Here is a 26225-nt window from a genome sequence, read left to right as displayed (position 1 = left end):
TTTGATTAGATTTCTCTAATATTTTATTGCGTACTGGTAAATCAATAGATTTAAATAATTACGATTTTAATACTCAATGTTACGGTTTAAAATTAAATGCTTTAACATTATCAACATTAGCTCAATGCTGCATCCAGGTTTGTACTCAAGTAATTTTCCATGCTGCATACAGTATATGACAAGTGCTTCCTATTGGTTTTACTGTGTGTGTGTGTGTGTGTGTGTGTGTGTTTGTGTAGGGCAGCTGTTTCTTGACCGGTAACTCTGACAGTAGTGTGAAGATCAATACTTAGGAGGAGCCACATATGACACATGTACTATACACACACACACACACACACACAAACACAGTCATGAGTTTTGAGGACATTACATTTACTTACATTGATTTCCTGGAGACTCACTCTAACCTTAACTAGATTGCCTAACTCTAAACCAAACCTAAAACATGTCTTCATCTTAAAATGTATGTTGGCTTATGGGGACTTGATTTGTGTCCTCATAAGAAAGACAAGTCCCCATAACGTGAGTGTGTTAACAGATTTAGGTCCCGACAATATGGGTAATACCTGAATCTTTCACACACACACACACACACACACACACACACACACACACACACACACACACACACACACACACACACACACACACACACACACACAACACCTAAGCTGTCACACACATACATGGATTCCATTGATTGCTTTCTTTCTCTTACCTCAAAACGGTTATGGCAAATATCACACATCCCAAATAAACTGATTATTAAGCCTCTCCCCATAATCATAAGGTATGAAGTATGGGAGTAAACCTTCAAAGAAGCACACACTGAGACACTATGGTTCAGTCAACTACTTCAAGGTTGGTGGCAGTAATGTGGCAGTGGGGAATACAAATGACTCGCCTGTGATGCAAACAGGCTGACAAATGACGCTGTAAACAGAATATCATGTGTTGTTCTGCTTATTTGTGTAGCTGCTGCTGGAGCCAGAGCTTGAGCTTTGTCTGAAGACATCTTCTGAGAATTCGTGTCCTTTTTATTTATTTTTTTAAGTATCACAAGTTGGGGAATATATTGCGATCAAAGTAAACCTCAAAAGGTCCTGCATAACAACAATATATATGTTATTCTAATTGCAAATGCAGAAATAATGTTGAGCAATGCAAGTATCATGCTTTTTATTCTTAATATAATTCTTATTCATTTGACCAAATTCAGGATGTCAATCCTTTGGGCATACACACACACACACACACAAACACTGACACAGCAAACGTCTCTGACCTGCTACAGTTTAAACAATATCAGAATATCAACTTTGATCACCTCACAAGGATGAATATCTTTCTTAAATAAGTCAGATTATTAACATGGTAACACAAATAAGATGAGTTAGTGTTAAGCTCAAAGCATCAATATGTATCATCCTCTTGCATCAGTAAAAACAAAACATTTCTAATTGCCTTATTTTGTCAGAAAAAATACAAAGTAAGAGGCAACAGATTCTACAACCTCTGTCTAGGAAACCAATGATCCTCCTGGGTTTAGGTTTCCCGATCATCATGTGTGACTGTGACAGCTACATCCCTCCCCAGTCACAGTTAATTCAACTTAACCTTTTCCTCCCTGATACAACGCTCAGTTTTACCGGCAAGAAGCAGAGTTTCTTTGTACTACAAATACAGCAAAGTTCACATTTCAGTCTTCAATTAAAGAGTGGACACAGACTAGTGAACACTGATTATATCATTATGAATTGAGAAGGGAAGACATGTTTGGAAAAGCTTAATACAATTTGAACATGACACTAACCATGAAGTCAGAAATAATTCTAGCACCCATCAAAAAATCGGTCTTCCTCTTGCCCACAGCAACATTCAGTGTCTGATGGAAACATTAGGCATATTCTGATCACTTTCTTTTCAGAAACATCACATTTTTACCATTTGGTACTTAATGTCATTATGGAGCTATATTAATTAATGTACCTGGTTTATTATTCCTCCCAGATGCACTAAATAACGACGCTGAAGCTGTCATACCTCCTTCCTCCCAGAGCCACTCACGGCAATAACATCCCTGGATCGATCTTCACTCTCCCAGTGCTGCTTTGTGAAACAGGCAGGAATTCCCGTAGGGCATTTTCACCGACAGCAGTGACGGTCACTGTGCACGAATGTTGAGTGTCACCATCTATTTTGCCCTCACAGGTTAAAAAAATGTCAGTGTGTAAAAAACATCGGTGTTCAGAAAGAGGTATGAGGGCATCACAAGTTCAGATTGATGAGGCAGATTGCCTTTGATGACCCTTCCTCTAACAACCAATCAAACCTTTGCCAGAGATTTAACCTGAAAATTATTATTAATTCAGGTCAACAAAGCGCTATATATTTTTCATGTTAACTGCCATTTGGATAAATATACCAATCACTTTTCCAGGCTGATATGTGAACAAAAAAGTATAACTTAAAGAAATATTATAGGAATACTTATAGAGAAGTATTCTCTACTTTAATATAAGAGACAAGAAGGTCCATATATCATCAGTGAGCAGATGATAGTTGCTAAAAATTTGATGGAGCGCCTCAGGCAAAAACAGTCCTGGGAACTGGGGAGATAAAAAACTAATATCCAAAATGTATCACAGCTCAAATCTAGAGCTGCTGAATATACTCAGCAAGTTTTATGCATATCGCTTTATACCCGACAGTGCTTTCTAACTTAATCACCTGATTTACCTACCACCAAATACAGATTACTCTTTATTAAGTATATGAAGACTAGTAAAGTTTCACAGCAAAAAAATGGCCTTGATGTTTTTTTTTCACATGTAGCACCATAACATATAACATGAATAAAGCACGGATGAGGTTTGGCTGGGGCCAATATCAGCTTATTGATAATATATTAAGAAATATCACTATTGGTGCTTGTGGTGGAAAATATAAAACAAAAAGAAGCAGCACAGAACAATGAACAAGGAAAATGCAAGAGCCACAAAATTACCTTTTTTGGAGCTTTTGATCTTATCCTAAGGTCTTCTTTGGCATTGGAACTCACAGCTACGTTAAATAAATGGATCTTAAGTTCAGAATATATGTACAATGTGAGCCCCCTAAGGTTGTTAAAGGAATCTGCACACTTACATCACCACTATCTTAGGTGATGAAATCCGTTTACATCCATGGCACATAACCTTGATGCTGCTGTGAGCACAGTTGACTGCTGAAGGCTTTTGTAGTTTGACTTTCTGCCGAAAACAAAACACCTGCACACATTTTGTGCAAGGCAGCCCTTCAAGGAATTTTATTTTCTCACTATGAGTCAAATATGGCTAGGGTGAAAAAAAATGTACACCTCTGCACTACAGAGTTCCATCTTGCCCCTGTAGGATGTACGGTAGCTGCATGTTGCGTTGAGTAAATAAAATAGAGTTTGGGAAGGTCAATATACCTGAGTTTATTTAGGCCCTGTCAGAGGCATCACTTCCTCTGGGAAGACACAGCATGTATGTTTCATGAGCCCTCCTCTGCTTTCTTTCCTCTCCTCCTCTGCCTGCCTGTTTTCGCACTTCTAACAGCCGTCACATATCCAGAGAGAGAACAAAGTGACAAGCTCAGCTCAGCAGTAATTGGCCGGCTCGAAGATGACACGGCAGATAGACGCGGGGGAGAATTGCAGGAGAGGAAGCTGGTCCATATTAAACAAAGGTCTGCCGCCATGTGATGGTACCTGCTCCGTGCCGGGTTTTCTTCCGCTACATGATTCAAAGGCCAGAGATGACATCAGCTGGATTGTTCAGAGAGAATAATGGATTAGTTCTAATAAATTGTGAGAGATGAAGGGAAACCATGACGTAGCTTTACATTTGACAAGCCAAATTAAGTTTGGAGAGAGGAAAATTCTCTCTTGAATATTGGATACCATCAAACTTTGTCACAAATCTGAAAAGATAATTTTGTTTATTGTTTTGCCGTTACATTGAAGTGACAGCTCTATGGTTATGTGCCTCGTATGGCTGACAATCAAACCTCATATCTGTAGCAATCACAATGCGTCTGTAGCGCCACCAACTGTTCACCAAATGTCTACTCAGATTCATAATCTCTGATCAGATCATTTTTGATTTAAATTATAATTGTCCACGTTCAAACTAACATGGTTCCGTTCTGGGTCTCCTGTTATTCTCACTGTATTTGATGCCCTTGAGTGAGATCATGAGAAATCATTAAGAATGTATATTTTCGTTTCGCAGATGAAAACCAACCAAAATTCTCTATCAATCCTAGCAAGACATTTAGGTTGTCTAAGCTTCAGCTATCAGAGATTGGACCACTGCTAACTCTAAACACAGAAAAGACGATCTGATTGTTGCCCAATATGAGGTTGTCCCTCCAATCAAACAAAGTTTAAGGTTTCTTTCCTCAGCCTCCCGCTCTAGTCTACCTAATTTAGGGGTTATATTATACACACACATAGAGCAGCTATCTAAATCTTGTTTCTTCTATTTTAGGAATATCATATATATATATTAGTAAATACATTCAAATAGCAAATAAGAGATGCTATTTCACGTTTCCTCCCCTATTCACTACTGTGGTGGTCTTTACTTTTTAAACAAATCAGTCATCTACAAGCAATCAAAAATCCGGCCGCTAGACTTCTTACTAGGTCAAACAGATGGTTCCATAACACCCATCCTTAGTTACCTTCACTGGCTCTGTGTCACTTACAGAATTCAGTAGAAAATTCTCATTATTATAAACTGATCACTGCACCATCAGGCACCCACATATCTGAGAGATGTACTCCACCCTTGTCGTGACTGGGCTTTTGAGACAAAAGCACCAAAGTTGTGGTTTACTGATTCTGTGATATTGTTCAAAATCCAATTAAAAACAAACCTGTAGGCATTCATATGATTCTGTCTCTCTACTGGACTCTATAGAAATGTTTTAAGTGCCTGTTTGTTTTCTGTTTTAACATTTGTATTGCGTAAAATCAGTTTTAACCTCTTGTTTACTAATTTGCTTTAGCATAACTTGACATACCAATATCCCCTATAGACTTGCCTATTATACCAAGTGTCTTGACAGTTTTTTTCCCCCCTGTTATCTAACTATAGACCAGTGTGCAAGTCCTGACTGCTAAGAAAAGCTTCCAAGCAGCATGATGCTGTAAACACGACACCACACAGTGCTGAGCGGTGTCTCAACACACATATGTGCCATTTATGTCAGAGTTTAACTTCCATCCTGTCAGACAGAACAGTGTTTCAGCTTGAAGTGCCCAGAGACACACACCTATTGGACGGTGAGCTGTCTCTCAGACATGGCCGTCATTTGGCCACCTCACACCACAGGCCTGACAGATGGAGAGCTTTAGGAATGGATGGTTTTGGTTGTGTAACACCTTTTTCTACTTCAATGTGATGGAGCCAAGTTTACTGCAGGGACAAATACATATTTTTGTGATCCGTGCTTCTGAAATATACTTTCACGAAAGTCTATTGACATCCACTTTCATGTGTTTGTGTGTAATACGTATGGGGAAGTATGTCCCTTTGTAAAGTAAAATAAAATACAGCAAAATATTGTAGCAAATACAATTTAATGGCATCATGATGAAATAATATGAAAATTATTTGAATTACTCATTTCTTATAGTGCTTGATGCACTTTAATGGAGTAGGTTAAGTGTCCTGGAAATGGAGCTCTAAGCCTTGCTCTTTTCACACACTTAGTCTAAAAGCCAGCTTTAAATTCCAAGGTGTTCACGTCACTGACAACATACTTCACCTAGTCCCTTAATACCAACTTTCTGGTCATGAAGATACAGCTAAATCTCTAAATCTATCACACTTAGCCCAAACAGCACTAAAAGAAGAATCATAAAATAAAACTGGCTCATGTTGTGGTATCATTACTGATCTGTAACTGCCATGCTTTGAGCAGACATTGAAACTGCCCAAGTCCACAAATTCATTACTTTCACACTCTGAGAAAACCATGGCACTATTGAAGACTCGGCCCACATCGGTTGCCACAAACACACATTGCTACAAGCTTCGTTTTTTAGCGCTTTTGCTGTAGTATTAAAAAGAAACCGTGGCGAAGAACAATGAAATGTCCATTTGTGTCTACATGGAAAACCTGCACCATCGGTATAATTTCAGATTCTGTGCTAATGACTATTCTATACATAGGGTTTTTAAATCGTACCCTGGGATCCCAAGTGTTTCTGTTGTCTCCACAGAGGAGATGAAGGGCACAAGAACAAACTAAGAAGCCATGGGACTAAATTCAGATCAGATAATTAGGTCTATGGTGTATATCAGCGCCATGAATGAATCATGGGACTGTGCAGACTGTACCTCAGCTTCAGCAAAGATGTTTGTTAGCATGTGGCCAGCAGCAGCTGCAGGCTAACTCATTAGCTGAAAATAACATTGCAGAGTTGTATCAGTATTTGGATATTTGTGAGCCCTCTACTAAAGTATAACTTAATAACAATGCTTCACATTGCTCATTTTAATGCAGACGACAGACTGATCCTCTGTCCCTTTCACACATCACACGAAGCCTAAGATTACGGTTTTATTCTCGTGATATTGCGACTTTACTCACATAAATATGCAACTTTTTTCTCTTATTATTATGACTTTATCCTTGTGATTTTGTGACTTTACACGTGACTTTGACCTTTGACCGTGTGGCCCTATTACTCTTTCCTGACAGCCTGGACTTGAACAGGCTGCAGGAAGACAATAACATCATCCTGGGCTCAAACCACATTAAAGCCAGGATGTTGAAAGGTACTCAAACATTACTAACTGATGAAGACAACTGTCCAGGCCCTGAAATAATCCAGTCAGTGAATCAAACTACAAGTTGCTATTTGAATTAAAGCATCCAGAGAGAGCTTTGAACAGTGATGACCTCTCAACAGGGGGCACCTCACTGACAGATTGGGCATCAGTATCCATTTCCGTCCTCAGAGTTTGCCCTGATGTGGCGGTGATAAAGTGATAGGGGTGTGTCTCTGTCGGGACCTCCCAAGAGGAGGGTGGACATCTGCTGCCTCTCAGGTCCTGTCACATGAAATTACAGACTTAATCAAGTCCTCTCCGTCTCTTTGCCCTTCTCCACCTCCTCCTTCTGGATGTGACTTTCTGCCTCTACCTCTGTCTCTGTCTGTTCCCTCGCCCTTCTCCTTTTTCTATCCATCACAAGCTGTTTTTTTCTTTGCTGCTTTCTCCTTGACTTTCCTTCTTATCCTCTCTCAGCGCGGCACCTTTATCGCCCTCTCCTCGCCTCTCCTCCCCTCTCATCCCCTCTGCTGCCTTTATAGGTCACAGTGGATCCAGCCTCCTGCTTCTGAACATTACTTAAACTTCCCTTATATCTGTTGGCCTGCAGCAGAGCCATACCAGAGCCCAGGGGATCCAGTGACCTTAGGAATGCACAGTGAGGAGAGGCAAGATATAGTGTAAATATAGTATAACTGAAGACGTGAGGAGAGAGATAAAAATGAAAAGGGGAAGAGATAACAAAAAATGCACAAAATGATAGAACAAACATTATATATTACACTGCACTGCACTGTGAATTTATATTGTGTTATTAAAGCTGCAGTAGGAGGTAATGCTAGGGAATATAGTTGATTGTTAAATCTCATCCCTAGGACGTTCAATACTGACGTTTTAGCATAGAGGCGTTCTGACCTGAATCCCTTACACCAGACGAGCAGATGCACAGATCTCGTACACACACGTGACAGATGTCCACGTTTGACTTATTATGTTTATTGTCCGACTTAATGTTGGGTATCTTTTTGACGATTCAGTCATTTTTTTTGCAGGTTGCTTTGGCAGCTGATGCCGATGCTGGAGTAGCAACCTTTCCGTAAGGATTTACTGCCATTGATTCAGGACAGGCTTTTCCTCGAAGGGACGTCGGACGCAGCTCTCCCTGAACTGCCCAGTGATTGGTCAACATCTCTTGTCTCGGGCCACAGGGCAAGATTAGCTAAAGGATGGAAACGGAGCCTTGACGAAATGTTTGCCCTCAGATCACTTAACTTACATTATACTAAAAGTTTATAATGAAATTGTAGCTCAATAGCAATAGAAAAATATGTTGTCTCCTGCAGCTAAACGTGAATAATGGCGATATACAAACTCTCCCATTGAGAGTAAATGGTATTTGCCAAAACATTTAATTTCTGTTTACTTTCTTGTGCTTACTGGCCAGTGAGTCACCACCTTGATCTCTTAATATATCGATAATTTATCTGGGATTTCATCATATGGGGCAAATATTGAGGTTTGTAGTTAAGTTGATTCAGCTTCTTTTTTTTTAAAGTCAAAATCCATTTTTTGTTCTTGTGGAAGATGTGTGACTCTTGATTACATGACGTTGAATTGTGATTGTTTTTTCGCAATTATGTAAATTCTGGAAGAAATATTTTGAGCATATTTAAATATGTGTAGTAAACTGCACAGTCACCTAATAAGATAGGGTCAAAGAAACATCCATCTCCTTTGTTAGAGGGGATGGAGGAGGACTTAATGGTATGGCCTCTGTATTTCTAAGATTGTGCATAGAGCCCTGATGCCATCGTAGACTTTTGAACATACTGTCCATTACATATCAGACTGTGCAGGCTTTTGATTTACAGCAGAGTCTTCCTCAAAAGACACCCTTTTCTCTTTTTGCATTTTTCATCAGCTCTATGTTTATTATGATCCCACTTGCCTTATTTACAGCATCCACTGCAATTAAATTCTACCTTTACATATCATGGTTCACTGACACCACCTAAATGTGACTTACAAAGTTCAAATATGAAATCAAGTGTTTTCGTAATTTGATTATCAGGCTTTCTTGGATTCTGAGTTGTGTGTTGCTTCTCATTGATTGGCGGGATATCACCTGAGGCTCAGGGCAATAATGAAAAACCTGCACTACAACTGAGGGGCTGTGTCTTCAATGCGAAAGTTACACACACAGACATGTAAGACTGCCTAAGAAAAGAATGTGCCGCGCAACCTCGTCTGCTAGCACACACAGGGAAACACACATGCCACATACCGATAACAATGAACATTCGGGGCCCCCTCCAAGGAAAAGCCCAACACAATTCTGCTAATCCCTTCCCCAATCAACCGTCTGTGAGTGTCAAACCCTGATAAGCCCTTTAACTAACCACATGCACACACTCATATACACACAGATACAAGACACACAGTCGGTCTCAGTCACGCTGCACGCTCCCACTCACCCATGGCAAAGAACGGGATCCCCAGCAGCGTAGAGTTGAACTTCCCGTCTGATATAAAGAAGATCCCTGCGGCCGTCACGTTGGCGATGCATATGGTCATTACGCCGAGGAGGCCCAGGAACGGCTTCCCCCTCAGGCAGTCCCTCATGGAGCTGGAGATGGTGGCGGCCAGGAGTACCAACACCAGGCTGACCAGCACCTCCCCCTTTGCCAGCACGCCCGTCTGGTGGAAGTCCCGCCACAGGCTGAAGGAGGTGAGCGACTGGATGTGGAGTTGGTCGGAGGCGTGGGGAGCCTCGGCCGTGGACAGCCGGTTGACCAAGGCACCAAACTCGTTCTCCCAGCGCTCGGCAATGGCATCCTGCACCACAGGTCCGTGGTTGCGGAGGTAGTAGGTGATTTGAACTGCACGGGCGAACTTGACCTGCTGGTCCCGGCTGTTTGCCGAATAGGACACGCCGCCCAACTGGTGGCCGATGAAGGACACGCGGCCATCCTGCAGGGGATGTACAGATATCTGACATTAGCTCTGATGAAACAATACTCATAAAAATACATTATTATAGCTTTTTAGTTTAATACTATACTTTACTATGGCCCCTGTGATATATACACAGTTATGTTGCTGATGATAACAGGGAGCAAACACTTGGACTCTTGGACATCAGTGATCAGCTGTGCAAGATGCTAGAAACCTCTAGTCTACAGAGAGCAGTGCAGAGGTAGATCTCAATCCTTATTTGCTTTCATGTTGACTCACCAAGTTGAACTCCTAATCTAGCGGTGGACAAAGCAGGTGATAAATAGCACAGGTTGATGTGAAGCGCCACAGCAAGTCTTAAATCAATAATAAATCCAGAAATCCCTGTCTGTGTGTATGCTGAACATACTGTACATAACCATTCATGTCATCAGCTTCACAGTTTGAATGTGTGCTGTCAAGGACCCAAGTATTGAATAAGGTCTGATTTAGACACATGATAATTTCAATGATAATAAACAGGCAACAGCACTCTATAGCAGTGGTGGCTAAGACTCATCTACGCAAGTGACAATGTCAATCACGACAACAGATTGTTCACGACAACAGCAAAGCCAACTGATGTGGGTTCTGCGTTCGGAGTCAAGCTCTACTGAACAGCTCTATGTGCAGGAGCGGTGGTGCAGCTTCTTCAACTAAGGTGAATACATTTTACATTCAACTTATGAATAGTTTTCACCAGTTACAATGATTGAACTTCTGAAGGGAACAAGACTACAGAGAAAAATAATGTCTGAGGGAAAGTAATGCTTTTATGTAACTAATTTGTAAGAGCAACTGGAATTTGTTTTTATTATGCAGAAATACATATATACTGCACATATCAAAATGGTCACAGACATTATACATGTTCTCCACAATGATATCTGATCTTGAAGTTAAATTCTAAATGGTAAGTCTAACGTTTAGTCTAGCCTCGGGTCAAAATTCCACAAGCAGATTCTTTAAAACGTAACTATCCCTCCTCCATTGATGAAGGTTTACAACAGACTGGAATGTGGATGTGAATCCAATCAATATTGTGCGACAGCTTCATCCGCCCAAGCCAAAAATATACCACTGAACATTATCCAGCATGATTGATTACATGGCAACCACAACATAAATGTGACAATGGTTTAGTAGTTTATGAATGATGGCTCAGGAAGTTAGAGTCTAACAATGAATCAACAGAAAATAAAATTATATAAATGAAATTCCTTTGTACATATAGTTATTAATATTCAAATGTGTATGTTGAGATATTTTAGTGGATAAGTACTCTGCTTATTAACATATGTGATGATAATACAAAATCATAATCCAATCTGATATAAAGCAATACAAAATGACTGCAGTTACTTAGTAAAATATCAAGTCTTAATAACATTCAAACGTTTCAAAATGACATCTATATATACAATTACTGAATATGACATAAAACTGCTTCAAAGGCTGGTACTGCTAGCTAGATATCCGCTGCAGTCCACTTGATCCTGATTCATGGAGTTGAGTTTGAGTTTTCAATTGTAAAGATTTGGCGCCCAGCAAGGTGCGACACACATTCAAAACTCCACTTGATCATTAATGACGAATGCGCTGATGCAATCATTAACAAACACACATGCACATTCATACACACATACACACACAACATTGTAATGTGAATTCGAACCCCTACATGACACTGTTTTGTTGCTGGAACAATGTCAACTTTAATTTGCAGCTTATTGCAGATATAATCTTATGAACATAATAATCCAGCCACAGTCAAACAGACACAGTTTGCTGTTTCACAGCAGGGAGCTCGATTTAAATCTCATGCTACTGGCTAAATAAATCCCTGTGATTGTTTGCTGTACTTTCTGGTGGTAATTTACTTTAAAACGGCCGTGCCCTGGCATGACGTGGGCAGCAGGATGAATCAGTTATGGTGGACACTGCACCTTCAAGGTACATTACTGTTTCCATCAATAGGCCAACAGCCAGGTTTCCTGTTGTAGTCTGAAAACGTACAACTGACTACTGATTTATTACATTACATATAAAATGATATTTGTGAGTCATTGTTACTCTGAATCAATTCCAGTCAGTGCTTCAAATGTGTAATGCGAAGGGAACTCACTAATTTCAATTATGAAATTGCACAAAGCTGCGATTTATCACCACACTGACTATCCATCCTCCAGCATTTCATATGAACCTCAATACCCACAACAAGCTAATCTAGAAACGTTTGTATTCAACACTGAGCCATTAGATGCTTTGAGTGTGTACAAAGGGCTGGAACACATACCAACATGTAACCAGCTGTAACATAGTGAATAATGCAACATTATAAGGGCAACAATATCCAAATCATCTGGAAAATGTCTGTTCACTTCAGGTTTTGAAAGTGCTTGAGGTTTGTTCTCTCCTCTTGTTCATCTTCGTGACTACCGCTGTGTGTGTGTGCTAGAGAAAGAGTGACAGAGTGGGAGTAGGTGGGGATTTGCCATCACACACAAAGCGTGTGTATGCGAGTGTGTGTGTGTGTGTGTGTGTGTATGTGTCTCAATGCCATATCTGTGAGGACCTGAAGGATATGTGAAAAGGGGGGACATCTCTAGAGCTTCCTGACAAAAGACGCATGTGACTGGTGGGAGAGGTGCTTCAAGGCTTTTAAGATTAAGATTAAGATGCATTTATTCGTCCCAAACACATGCACAGACATGCAAAGGCACACTCATGTAGGTAGGGAAATTGAATCTCTGCTTTTGACCCATCTGGTGCAGGACACACAGAGCAGTGAGCGACCATGTACAGCGCTCGGGGAGCAGATGTTGGGGGAGTAAGGTGCCTTGCTCAGGGGCACTAGACAGGGTAGGGAGACTCTTGGATTTTTGGACAGATCAATCCAGGTTCGTCTTTTGCTGTCTCTCCGTGGAGTCGAACCAGAGACGAACCAGAGACCTTCTCTGCCCATAGTCCAAGTTTCTGCCACTAGACCACCGCCTCTCAAATTTTCTAACAAATCAAATAAAAAATGTATAAAAACTCATCAAATCAAGAATGCTAATATACTCTTACGGTTTGTCAAGGGCGACCTAATTGATATTTTGGTTTATCAACAGCCTTTTATTAAAGGAGCTACTCATGTTCTGCAGGTCAAATGCTGCGTTCCAGACAACTTGGGTGTCAGCTGTACCGATGTTCCAATACACGGTGATGGCAAGGCTTTGAACAAAAAACAAACATGGCTGACCCTGAGAAACTGATGTTTATTTGGCTCATGATGAGACAATTCAACCGTGTCCAGTGCATCCTCCTTTCATACATTAACAAAGCAGAGGAGGGAAAACGACGCATGAGGCCACAGACACCACTATACGTTTTATTTAGCAGCACTTTTATACTTGGAAATACATTCCAATAAAATGTAATAGAATTGTGAGCACACAACATGCCCCCATTTACAATGTTAGCATGCCACTGTTCAGCAGGTTTGAATTGTAATGTAGCATGTTAGCACGCTTATATTTGAAAATCTCAATACATTTAAAAATGCAGCACTTCACTGCATACACTCCTAGATATCGGCCCCCTAAGTATAGTTGATGTTTGCTACCGACTGCATCGCGAACGTTATTGCACTTGCTTAGGAACTACACAAATTACTGGAGGCTAACCACAGAACTCTGACTAAAGATTGTAGAGCACTCTGCACGATAATCTATGATTCAGACCGATCTTTCTGCCACTTCCGGACAAAATGGTTTGAACAGGGGTTTGTGACTGCACGTTGTCAATAACACATCAGACAAATGTAGGTAACTCTGGACCTGGTCACACGGATTGTCTTCAAAACTGTGAACCCTTTCTGTCACTGACCCTGTCAAGGACTTGCGTCTGCCCTGACCTTTATGTGGGTAATGTAATGCATCTTGTGTGCCCATCGTATTAATTCCTGAGGACAAGCACAACCTACACACCAAGTGCATTCAAGATACAGGAAGCAGTCATCTTTTGTTTTTTCTTTAAAACGTCTGCATTCTTGGTTGAAATTTAACAAAAAGGTTTCACAAATAGACACATTTTCTGATATTGTGAAAATGCGTGAAATAAAATTCCTGAATGTCTTCCCTTAATCAGATCTGCTCCAAAAAATTTAATTAGCAAAAGATATATAGAAACCCTGAGGCTGAAGGAATATAAGTACAAGAAAAGTTAAGTTTATGACCCACCGATGGCCAAAGAAAATTCATTCATGTGAATATCCTAGTATTGATTTCAATAATATCACCCAGACCTGCTATCTATTAAAGCACTTAATAATGAAATACTTGATTGGGGCTTTAATCTAGTTTGAGGAGACATCTGAGGACACTATTGATTGTTTCTTATTGCAGAGTTAGCAAACGCACCCTGGGGCCAGCCAATTATTGACACACACACACATATGTAACCTTATCAGCCAAGTCTCGTGCCTTGTCTCCCCTCCCATCCTCAGATCACATCGGCTCTCCTGCAGGATTTAAAGTGCCATGGATCATATCCTCTGCATATCAGCGGTTTTCCTGCAGCTTCACACAACTGCTGCTTTCACCTTTAGTTTTATGATTTATTAAATACAATGGGGGGTGTAAAACAAACATTGATCTTAGCTTGACATTGCCATGCAGCATATAACCCAAACTATTAAATAACTTAATTCAATCCAGCACTCTATTTCACCGTCCTCTCATGTATGTATCCAGGATTTAGCGCTTGTCAGACACATTATTATTGGTGTATGGATAAATGTAATTCAGAAATGGCACACGTGTGTTTTTAAATAAATCCATTTTGACTACCAGACCAATCACTGTGGAGGCTGAGGCCTGTGGAGGCCCAGTATCTACGTCGAGATAACAACTTAATAATCTCATTATCATGACATTGCAAACGCGCTTGAATGCTGGTAGTTTGCTGCAACTTGTAATGAGACCTATGTGATGCTCACCAAACATAAACCTGCATATGGCCGCCATTGTTTTTATTGTGTCTGACACATGCTCATCACACAAAGCAACAGTAATGGTGGTGGGCCTTCACAAAGTGAACTGTAATGTCATTGTTTCCCAAATGCTCAGTTCTTACATATACACACTGAGAAACAGAGTTTTTGAAAAACAGACCAGTATAATATCAGAACCCCTTAAAGGTAATGAGTTTGTCCGTGGCTCAAATTGTTACAAATGATGGCTTGGTTTGGATGAGGGCAACAAAACGTTTTTATAATACAAGACGACTACATGCTCATCTGTGTGAGGAAGCCGGAGTACTTGGAGGAAACTGGCGCTGACACTCGGTGTGTGCAGTGTTTGGACTGTGTGAAAAAGTACACACATGGTGAGAAAATTCAGAAAACCCCAGGACTCTTCTTGTTGTGAGGTGACTGTGCTAACCATTGAACTGTAGTTTGTGTCTGTGAGTCCTGATGGCTATAGTTAAGGAATTAATTTCCAATTGCTGTATGTTTTTTATAGCATTCTTTAATCTATTTATATTCTTGAGACACCTGACAGCTTTAGAAGATTACACAACTGGAAATACAGGAGACAGGGCGAAACAAAGCATATATATTTTAGGAATTTTCTCCTAGGAAAAAAGCTCAGCTCAGCAAAAAGTAGGCCTTTATTTTTCTTTCTTTTTTTACAAATACTACGTCTGTAAAGTAAGCACAGTAATAAACCCTGGTTGCGACTTCAAAGAGCAGGATGAGGTATAAGAAGTCCGGCAAATGAATAAGCCCAGACAGCTTGTCGGACAGGCCGACAGAGAGGAAGAGGATTCAGGAACATGGAGAGTGCAGCAAGCCTGATACAGAGGGAGGAGAGCTGGAGAGGAAAGAGGTCACAGCAGCCTTCAAGGGAGAATTAAACATCCTTCATGTTGCAGAGAACCTGCTGCTAATGTGCAAGTGTCTGTGCCCGTATGAATACATTTTGTGTAATGAGAAAGAAAAACTTCTGAATCGTTTTACATCAAGTAGGCTCAAGTTAGCAGGGGTAAAGAATAGCTGGACTACAGGATACAAGGGACACATTTCTTTGATGAGACGATTTGACTGTAGAATAATAAAGTGCTGACATTCAGTCACATCACAAGAAAGAAATCTGTTTCTAACTCTTTTCGCTCATTTGAAAGCAGCAGAATCAAGTTTCATAAACAGCTTTCATTGAACTTGAATGTATGTACCTATTGCAGCAGCCTGAAACCGCTTTTTCAAGGTGGTGGCAGTGAACCAAAACAACCTTCATTTATAGAAGGGACAGTTAACTAAAGAGCTGAAGCTCACTATAAGGCTGCTGCAAAGCTGAGCAGAGGAGAATCCATGATGAATCTCTATTGGTTTGACAGCCCCTTTTACACATGTCACAGTGTTTTCAAAGTGTCATTTGATAGATGATTCTAAATGTAAAAATATTAGTTCCAGATATCAACAGATATTAAAAAGGAATAAACGCAGTATTTAAGAGGCTCTGAAGCTTCTGTCGCCGCAACTTACAGTAGAGCTGATCGTCATTTGGCTAAGGCAAAAAACAGTATTTCTAATGATGGCGGTTTTATACAGCAAGAACTTTTTTTTTACTGTGCATGTGTGTGTGTGTGTGTATATGTTTGTGCACATAATGACGAAAAAAACCTGTATGGAGAGATTATCCACAAACTTTGGGAGCAGATTGGACAAAGGTCAACAAAACAATCGAAATCTCACATTGTACAGAAAACTATTCCCCATCATAAGACATTATAGTTGTGAATGAGAGTGGGAATATTTGTTTGGCTCTATAAACCCTGCGATACACTAGCGACCTGTCCAGGGTGCCACCCCCCCCTTCACAAGTAATGTCACCTTGGATTGGCTCCAACTCCCCTGACAACCTTTAAAGGATGAGCGGTGTACATAATGGATGGAGGGATGATGTCATATGAGAAATGACGTCAAAAAGAAATCATAATAAAGTTTAAATACATTTATCATGCATAGTTCATAAATGGACTACAAACACAAGCTCAAACTTCTATTGATCAAAAAAAGATTTGATTATCTGGTAAAATTGTGACCCCACTAATGTCCCACTGCCATTTCACAATGACATCATGATGACGTCTTTTTTTTAAATGGTATTGATTACGGTGTGCACAGGATATGACTCGCCCCTGCTTTGCTTTCCATTTGCAAATTAGACAGTAAGAGGTTGAGGGACGCTCAGCTGCACTGGGACAGCAGCAGGGGTGTCAGAGTGAGAGAGGGCATTCTGTCGTATTTTGAGGTGTAATGAATCTTTACCAATCCGAAGGCCAGATGACAAGGTGAGACATTTACAGGTAAAAATGAGTCATTTAAGGAAGAATTATTACTGCATACTGTAAAGGACCACACTCTCATGATCCTTGAGATGGGATATGAGATGTGTTTGTGATAGAGTAGTTACTCATTCTAATTGCTTGGTTCTCCAGTAGTAAAGACAGTAATGTCCACTTTTCGTGTATATTAAACTCTCAGTCGATCATTTCTACATGTGCAGCTTTATGTGTATTATAACCCCACAGCAAAGCGAAGACATAAAATCCGATTGTCGCCAATGCCTCTGCGAAACCATGTATCTCGTAAATGTCCAGTTTTTATATAGAAAAAAATAAGGCAAGAGGATGATGGATGGCCGTCGTGCTCCACTCGGACACTGATGCTGCACGGGTAGACCGTACTGCTGTGCAGCCCTCAATGGAAGTTACAACCTGCCATGCTGAATCCCAGGCCTGTCATACGCTGAATATGGGCTCGTGACAGTTTGAGCCGACATTATGAGATAAAAGCAGAGTACAGCGGCATGTACCCCACAATTTAGTGTCCAAGAAGCTGATCATTAAAGGGACTGTGTGTAACCTGTGTGTCCACATTCTGGCACAGCTGTACAGTAGAGTGGAGTTAATGCTTCTCAGTGTCCCATTTTGAATGCATCCTTCCTTCATGTTAAACAAACAGCATGCAAATAGTGTGACCTTCCCTATAGAATAACCTTCACACTGCACTTGGCTTGTGGTGTGGGGATGATACAATTTAATCTATATGAATGCAAAAAGCTGGCTAATTTATTGAAATTAAACCGACCCCCAACAGACTTTCTGCAGTAGATTAGATTATAGAATCTTTGTTTGCTTAAATTGATCACAATAAAGTAAATGTTTATTGAATCATGGATTGCCTAACAAATCTACATTTCAAATGGTTCCCTATAAGTCAGGCTGTCACACTTTGCAATCCTCTCAGCCACCGGGAATCGGAATCTCCCTGGATAATGAAGACTTGATTTACTGCAGAAAATACGGGCATCTGCCATTGGGCCGAGAGGAGGATAGTGCTTTTGTTTTAGAGTAGCATTCACCGGGTGGTGAGGGTGCTGGGTATTGAGAAACCAAAGTTACTGTGGGACCTGCAGCTACCTCCACGTAAAGCGAGCCATGGGGAGCCCAGTTTCAGAACAAGCATGGGGCACGTTCACTGAAAAAACGCCACACAGAGAGGGCTAGTAAAGAGACTGGAGGTCCACCAGCCCACCGATGTGATGTCCCTCTAGGATTTCTACAGGTGCTAGCTGTGAAGAGATCTCTGGGATTTGAGAGGGTTCAAACCAGTCATTCAGTTGGGATTACAACTTCTCAATATCTTGTTCAAAGCGTGATTTTATTTTGTGGTTGTGTCTTGCTTTGGTTAACAACCCAGGCTGATAGCCGTAGTCAAGTTGATCGTCTTCTTTCCGGCAGCAGCACCACTTGGAAACACTAAGCTTTCTTCAGTTAAATTGTGTGTTTCCACTTTGAAGCCCTACACAGGCTCCCTATCACCACATCAGACACAAATCTGCAGTGCACATCTGCACATGATTCATTGGTGTATTTGGCTACTGAATGAGCATCTGTGTCTAATACAGCTGCATGTGTGCGGTCAGATCCCACCAGGCCACAGAGAGGAAGATACCGGCGAGCGGGATGCCAGCTGCTGTAGCCCTGTCATTACAAAGCATGTGCAGGCAGGAAAAAGCCAGAGGGAGACACTGCATCAAAAAAAGAGAGGATATCCCTATGTATGTGTGTGTGAGAGAGAGAGAGAGAGAGAGAGAAAGAGGGAGGGTGTGTGGAAGAGCAGAGCACAGCAGTGAGGGGCTGTATGCAGCCAATCAATTCACCTGCACCAAGGAGGGAGGCTGAGAACTGCACACCGGCTGCCTGTGTGGAGGGTTCCCTCATTGCCTGCTGCATGTCGCCGTGCACAGCCCCACAGCTTGAGCCAACACTGTGTTCATTCAGAAAATGATGGCGAGCTCATAAGGGGCCACCACTGCAATTCACATGCTGCACTGTCACCGCCACGGTGGGGTGAGTGGGTGCGGGGCAATGTGAGCGCACACACACACAGGCCTGGCTGTCATGCATTTAGAGAGGAGCTGCAGTGCCCAATAAAACCTCACCTTTAGTGTGGTGTTCGGGTAGCTCACGGGCACCTTGTGGAAAGTGCTGTTGGAGAGCACAGCCTGCCTGATGTCTTCAAATATGGTGATGATATCATCCAGCAGGCAGCGCTTGTCCCTGTGGCTCAGGACGCAGAGGTGGGCGAACGTGTAATTGAACCCCTTGTAATTGAAGCGTAAATCCAGCACCTGCTTGTGGACCTGCAGGACCTGGTCGGCCAGCTCCAGGATGTTTCCCCCGGACTTGGCGAGCAGGATCAGCCTGCCATATCTGCCCGGGGTGTGCAAATCCGAGTACAGCTTGTGCTTCGACTGGTCGATCGGGAACAGGCTGTTGGCGAGACTGCGCTCGATCTTGGCGAGGCTGTGCGTCGGGGCGACCAGCACCTCCAGGTCCGTCTCCGGCTTGAATCGGCTGAGCACGGTAGATCCGAAAATGATGGTGAGGACCGCGGGGACGGTGAGGAAGAACACGGGGTGCCTGCTAACGAATAAGCCCAGCCAGTAGAACGAAGCCTTGAGCCCTCTGTGGATCACTTGCCGCAGCATCCTCCACAAAATCCCGCTTGCAGATGCCCCGTTTCCTCCGATGAAGCACATGTGACATCAGACTCCGTTCCCCGGCTTTAGTCCCATTCGTAAGAGAATTACACGAGGCTACAACATCAGCACCATGCACACAAACACACACACGCGCACGCACGCACGCACACACACACTCACACGCACGCACCTCAACACCTGGAAAAACAGCACTGCAGCAATTCGCGAGCAAGACTGTCACACACACACGCGCGCATACACACACACACACACGCATACACACACACACACTCTCTCTCTCTCTCACACACACACACACACACACACACACACACTCACTCACTCACTCACTCTCACACACAAGGACAAGGCAGACAGTCAGGAGATCATCGTGCAGCGGCAGATCGAGACGAGTCCTCCGTGTCTTGCTCTCAGGCCATTCCGCCTCCATGTGCCGGAGGAAGCCGCGCGTCTCCTTCCCTCGCTGCACCGGCTGCAGCCGCAGCGACGAGCCGTACGTGGCGGTGTGATGTGCATGTGCGCTCACACTCCGCTGTCTGCCGGCTCCACAGCTCTCAACGGCGGCGGTGGCGCCTGATTTATGTACTTAACTGTAACCATGTGTGCGGGGGTCTGAGAGGAGGGAAGGAGGCTGGATGGAGGGGGAGGCGTGTGTGTGTGTGTGTGTGTGTGGGAGGGGGGGCCTGGTTATTTTAGGATCAGTGGAGGCAACAGTCAACATGAGAGTTGTGAAGTGTTTCTGCAGGGGGATGCTGCTGGTGGACCACAAGCGCTCGCAGGGATGAGTCATGATTGGCACCATGAATGGGGAAAACCCACGTTGCTGAGTGGTTCATACAGACCAGACATGTGACTGGAGCACATGTGTATGTTGGGTTCACTGGTCTAAGTCAGGATGAACACACAAACACACACACACACACACACACACACACACACACACACACACACACACACACAAACACACACACGTGCACAGCCGTCCTTATTGGCAAGGGCTAGTACAAATATACCATATGTATCACAGTAAATGGGTCAAGATCTGACGTCAAGATATGTAGCGATCTGATCAAATACGATACATATTACCATGAATAGCAATGCTGACACCATCCTTAACCTAACCACAATTTACATCTTATCAGTAACCTTTACCAGGACCAATTTATATCTAAGGGTAAACTTAACCAAACAACAATTCAAATCTTACCCCTAACCTTAACCAGGACCTCAATCATGACATTGTGCCTCATTAGGACCAGGCTTTGGTCCCCATTAGGTCTACTGGTGCTGACAAGGTCAGAGTTAATTCTAGAAAAGGTCCTAGAAGTAACAAAAAACACATTTACACTCCTTTATAACCTCACTTGATTGGCAAGTCAATTCTTTTAAATAGTTGCTGGCATACTTGTACTTATCCATCTATTGTGCTTCCATAGATGACAAATGAAGATGGGAGCCTCCAGGCTATTTGTCACTCAACTCCCCAACTTGTATTTGTGATTGACATTGTGAAACTGCTATACATTATTTGAAAGGCGTCTATATAGAGGCCTGTCTTCTGGACAACGGACAGCGGACATGGTGCATCTCCCTGACCTTGAGTTATCTGTTTGTTAGTGCAGCTACGGAGAAACCAAAGCTTCAGCAGCCAGTGCTAAGACAAATTCAGTTATGATATCAACATGTTTCCGGCCACCATTGGCAGCACTGAGCAAACTGCTGCTGAACAGGATGCTGGTATTACATGATTATTCAATGACATGTGTTGCTGATGAGTGGCACAAAGCCTCACTGAATTTCATTATATTTCATTAGTTTAAAAATGTTGATTTTTTTTTGTTGGTTGACTAGTTACTACAATTCAAAAAATGGTTTCATCCATGGTTTCATCATGGGTAACGTCTTTTTTAAACACCCCAGACTCCAAACTCTCAGTTTGTAACCCAGATTTTCAGACAATTGTTTTTCTTATACATATCCAAAGGTCTTTAATTTTTGATATAAAGTGCCATATTGTAGAGAGATTTCAATGGGTTAAATATGTTTTGTTTCTCTCAATCCCTAAATCCACTCTATAAATGGAAACCTTTTAAATAATTAGTGCTTTCAATATAAGATGCTTCAGCGTTTGCTAAAGCCATCCAACCCACTCATGTAGCTGCTCACTGCTTCTTGAGTAGTCTCACAGACCCTTGTCTTGGTCTAAAATCCTTTTTAGTGAACATCTCTTCACTGAAAAATCCATTAGAGCCCACAATTAGGATTCCTCTCGTGCTTGTTATATCGAAGTTGCCATTTGTATACTCTTGGGTTGACAATGGTAATCATCAGTGAAGCCCCTTACTAGTTTGAATTCAAAGGAGGCCATGAAAGAGTCCTCTGAACGACAGGCTTCTCACTGTGTAAGCGTGGGAGAGTCTGATTGTACAAGCAGCACCTCTCACAATCACAGAAACAACAGGGGCATTAAAAAGTAGGGCATGCACAGTCACTACCTCTGCACCTCGATAACAACTTGGCATGAGTTCAACCTCATTCACCAGTCTGCCAACCAAACCTCGTGAGCAATGGATGCAGCAGAGATATTTCTTCTTACTTGTTCCCGCTGGTTGTCAGGCTCAGTATGAACGTACCTGCTGATTAGAAGGACACAACCTGGATTCCGTTGTTAGACGACTGCAGAGACTCACCACTCTTAACCTTCTTTGAAATTATCTTTTATAATTGTTTGAAATTTCAAGAATTCCAGCATTCAAAAACCTGATTCTTCAACTGGAACAAGGGACCTGTTCCTGAGGACTTTAGATAAACAGACTTCTATTGTGGCACGCTATCAGTCGAGTTGAAGTAGCCTTCTACAAAAGTCCTTTATCTAACACCAAAGAGCTCATGGTTGGCGCAGCCTATTCAGTGCCACGGAGAGGCAGAAATGGGGCAGAAGATATTTTAAAGCTGCTTTTATATTAAACACTTTACCCTTAAAGTGAAGATCCCTTTAAATACAGCCATTCAATTTAAAACCCTGAAATATGACATTTTATGATGTAGTCACACATTGCTAAAGCATCGATTCACATCTGCAAGTAGACTTTAGGCTTTGTAGATTTCATTAGTGAGAAAAACCTCATTATTTTCTCTTTCCAGAACTGTAAATCCTCTGCTGTGGAAGGACTTCATTAAAGGCCACACAATGACCACATTCCCTTTAGCCTCTGAATGGATGCCAAGTGCTTCCCTTCTGAAACCCAAATCTGTGGTCACTGTGGAGAGTGTCACAAGTGGCGACCTGATCACAGCATTGTGTCAACCAGTGTAAACCACTGTGCACATAATAGCTTCATTTTAAATGTAACTGGATGTTGTCACAGAGTGTACATACATTTTTTATGGCTCTGGTTTCTTGCAAAACCAAAAAAAAATGAGGTTATCTACTGCACTGTAAAACTAAAAACGTTAGAGAAACTTGAGATTTCCGGGTTGAAGAAAATCATTTGCAGATCTGCTGACTTATGGTCTTTCGCTCTGTTATTTATCCATCATATTTATAAAAACGTAACATTTTGAGATCTCACAAGAGCTAGGGGGATACCTTATAAGTACCTCTCCTTGTTAGATTAACTGCATATACAAAACTCTGGAGTGGAGCAGTAACAGACCATTGTCGCAATGCTGCAATAACAAATGTTGAACAATTGAAAACGGCCTCAGGCTGCGCTGTAGGAGTAAACAAATGATGGCAGTTATGCTCATAGGACTGAAAAAGTCAAGCTGTGTGCTGGCTCAAGTAAAACTGTAATCTACAAACTAGTTTCTAAGACATGTATAAAATGTCATTGTTTGCTTGGAGTTATTATGTAGAAAAAAAACAGCATTCACATGACTTAAACTTGTAAGACCCAGCTAAGTCTGGGTTGTGGGTTCTCCACTATTCAAACGTTGTAGTCCGAACTGTTGTCGTGTGCTGAACCTTTAAAATTTCTAGTTTATTACACTTAATAGACAAAACATCAGTAAATCTTTTTGACAATGAAATTAAGAGAAAACAAGTCTGGCTTCCTGAAAATAGCTCACAGTCATTACAAAGAATATCAGTGTCACTCCTGTCCCAAAAATACCCGCACATAAGGCCATGTTTCTATTTCTGTCTCTGCTCCATCAATAACATTTGGGAACAGTGACAGGCGATGACTGTGCCCTTCTTCCTGCATGACAGCACATCTCAACCTGCTGAATCCATTGCAGCGCTGCATGGCGTGCATAGCAGGTGCTTTCATATTGCTCTCTGGGTTGATTGATACAGTTAATAACTTTTAAAAGGCACATTTTGACACAGTCTTTACTTAATTATCTCAAGAACAGAAACACTGTAGCTTCTGTAGCTTCTCCTCAAATGACCATTCATCTTTAGTGAAAGACTTCTTTAACCAGTTTAAGCTAAATTTAGCCTCGGGCTAGTCTTTCTCCAGCAATCTTAATAAAAATATTTTTTTCCCATCCGCCTATTAATTTGACTCGGCGAAAAAAATCTACTGGGATCGCTAATTGCAGGTTGGGTAGCGGATGTCACTGATTGATTTGGCTTGTACTCCACTGTTCCCCACAGACTAGACCCTAATGAGTCCTTACTGTTCATAGTAAGCCCACTTAACCCAGATTGGCTGTCATTAACTGGCCATCACGCTGTGCTCTCCAAGAAGGTAATTACCTATAGTCTCCTGTCTACAAGCCCAAAAAGACCATAAAGGGCCAATAAGGAATTTTTTCGGGGGCTATCTTAGGGACACATTTTTGTATTGTTTTACACAAATACGCTTAGTTTTATTTTTAAAGAGTCAAAAATGATGAAATTCCTCTCAGTTTCATGTCAGTGTGTTATATATGGAGCTGAAGACTGGATTTATATTGACTAAGCTTAGAATAAAGAACAGAATGTAGGAAGGACCTGGCTTGGCTCTGTCCAGTTAACAACAGTCCAGAGCAGACTCTCAGAATCCCTAACTCTTAACGTAAATTTTTATGGTATCTTTTTTTTCCTTGTCGTTTCTCCAGTACAAAATGTCCGGAACAGACTCTGTAAGCTTTTGTGCTGGGATTCATTTAAAATCATGGAGGCATTATTTTCCACTGCTTTGTTGTATATATAACCCTCAGTCACAGCAGACCCATGGTTGATACTAATTACTTATGTATTTGAAGATAAAAGAAATGTATATAGAGCCAAAAGTTAGCTTATGTCCTCATTGATATTAGTCTTTCCACTGTGCTTGAGCCGATTGAACACGAGGAGAAGAACGGAAGCTGGAGAGAAGAAAGCTAAACATCTGAGGGTTTTTAGTGAAGGCTTGAAATCAATAACTCCTGCTCTTGTCTTGAACTGAAAGACCGGGCTCTTGAATAAAGGGAAAATAAAATTAAAAAAACATTGGCATCGATTGTTCAGTAAATGTTATTCTGATACGTTTAAGTGGCTGTTTCCTTTACTAACCCTGTTGTATTAGGACTGTGTAATATGACTCAAAATCAATATCACAATAATTTAAAACTTTTACCTTGATTGCGATTAATGAAGGATTATTTTATTTTAGTATTTGTAGGCAGCTGGACTTGCTTGTGGAAGCACAACCATATTCAACCTCTGAACAACTTCTGAAAATGTCATGACCTTGATGACTGAGAATCTTCAAAGACAGACTAGCAAATTAGTGAGTCAATAGACAATAGGCAGATTTGCACTTATACAAAATTTGAAAACAATGTGCAATCACCTTGGTAAAGGTTTCACAATTTCCAGCCACTCACGTCCACCCACAGCGGAGTCCTCTTCTGCAGGAGAAAAAACTTCCCACAACACCAGATTTTTTTAAATATTGAAACGAACAACATTCATGTTTGCTAGCAGTCTTTTATATTCTGCTTTTGTCTGAGCATTACTTCAGGTAGCTTGGGATTTGTTTCCTAAACTCTTTAACTCTTCCATTAAATACAGTTTTCTGCTCTTACATATAACTGACATGTGAACATGAGGCTTCTAAATATAGTTGGTAGTGGATGTCATGCAAAAATGCCAAAAAAATGTATTCCCTCAGCAGTTAATGGACACAAGTCGATAAGTAGATTATATTGTGGTGTTTTGATGACCATGTTTATTACAACTGATAAACCACAGCTTTATTTTCCCAAGTTGAAAGACAGGAATAAATCTGGACACATACATGCATGATTTTAATAATTAATGAAGGAAACATGAACATGCAATAGTGCTTGCACTTGAAGAAGCATGATTTATAAATCTGCAGTATGGACAAACCCCTGCAGGACTCGATTTAAAGTTTCATATAGGAGAGAGTGAGAGCTAGAG

The 26225-nt window shown here is 41.4% G+C and overlaps 1 protein-coding gene across 1 annotated transcript in view; it reads right to left on the bottom strand.

Annotated features, from left to right (window-relative positions):
* The window catches only part of ptchd4 (patched domain containing 4), a 33133-nt gene extending 13233 nt beyond the window's left edge, over positions 1-19900 (bottom strand). Inside the window, exons 1-2 of the mRNA XM_053445744.1 lie at positions 19476-19900; positions 9287-9783 (exon numbers count right to left, since the gene is read on the bottom strand). Coding sequence (XP_053301719.1) covers positions 9287-9783; positions 19476-19900 — 922 coding nt within the window. The remainder of the gene's footprint in view (positions 1-9286; positions 9784-19475) is intronic.
* Between the last annotated feature and the right edge of the window lie 6325 nt (positions 19901-26225).

Source organism: Pleuronectes platessa, chromosome 17 (genome assembly GCF_947347685.1).
Source record: "Pleuronectes platessa chromosome 17, fPlePla1.1, whole genome shotgun sequence".
Lineage (NCBI taxonomy): Eukaryota > Metazoa > Chordata > Actinopteri > Pleuronectiformes > Pleuronectidae > Pleuronectes > Pleuronectes platessa.
The sequence above is the reverse complement of the archived record's forward strand: the minus strand, read 5'-3'. Positions and strand labels throughout refer to the sequence as shown.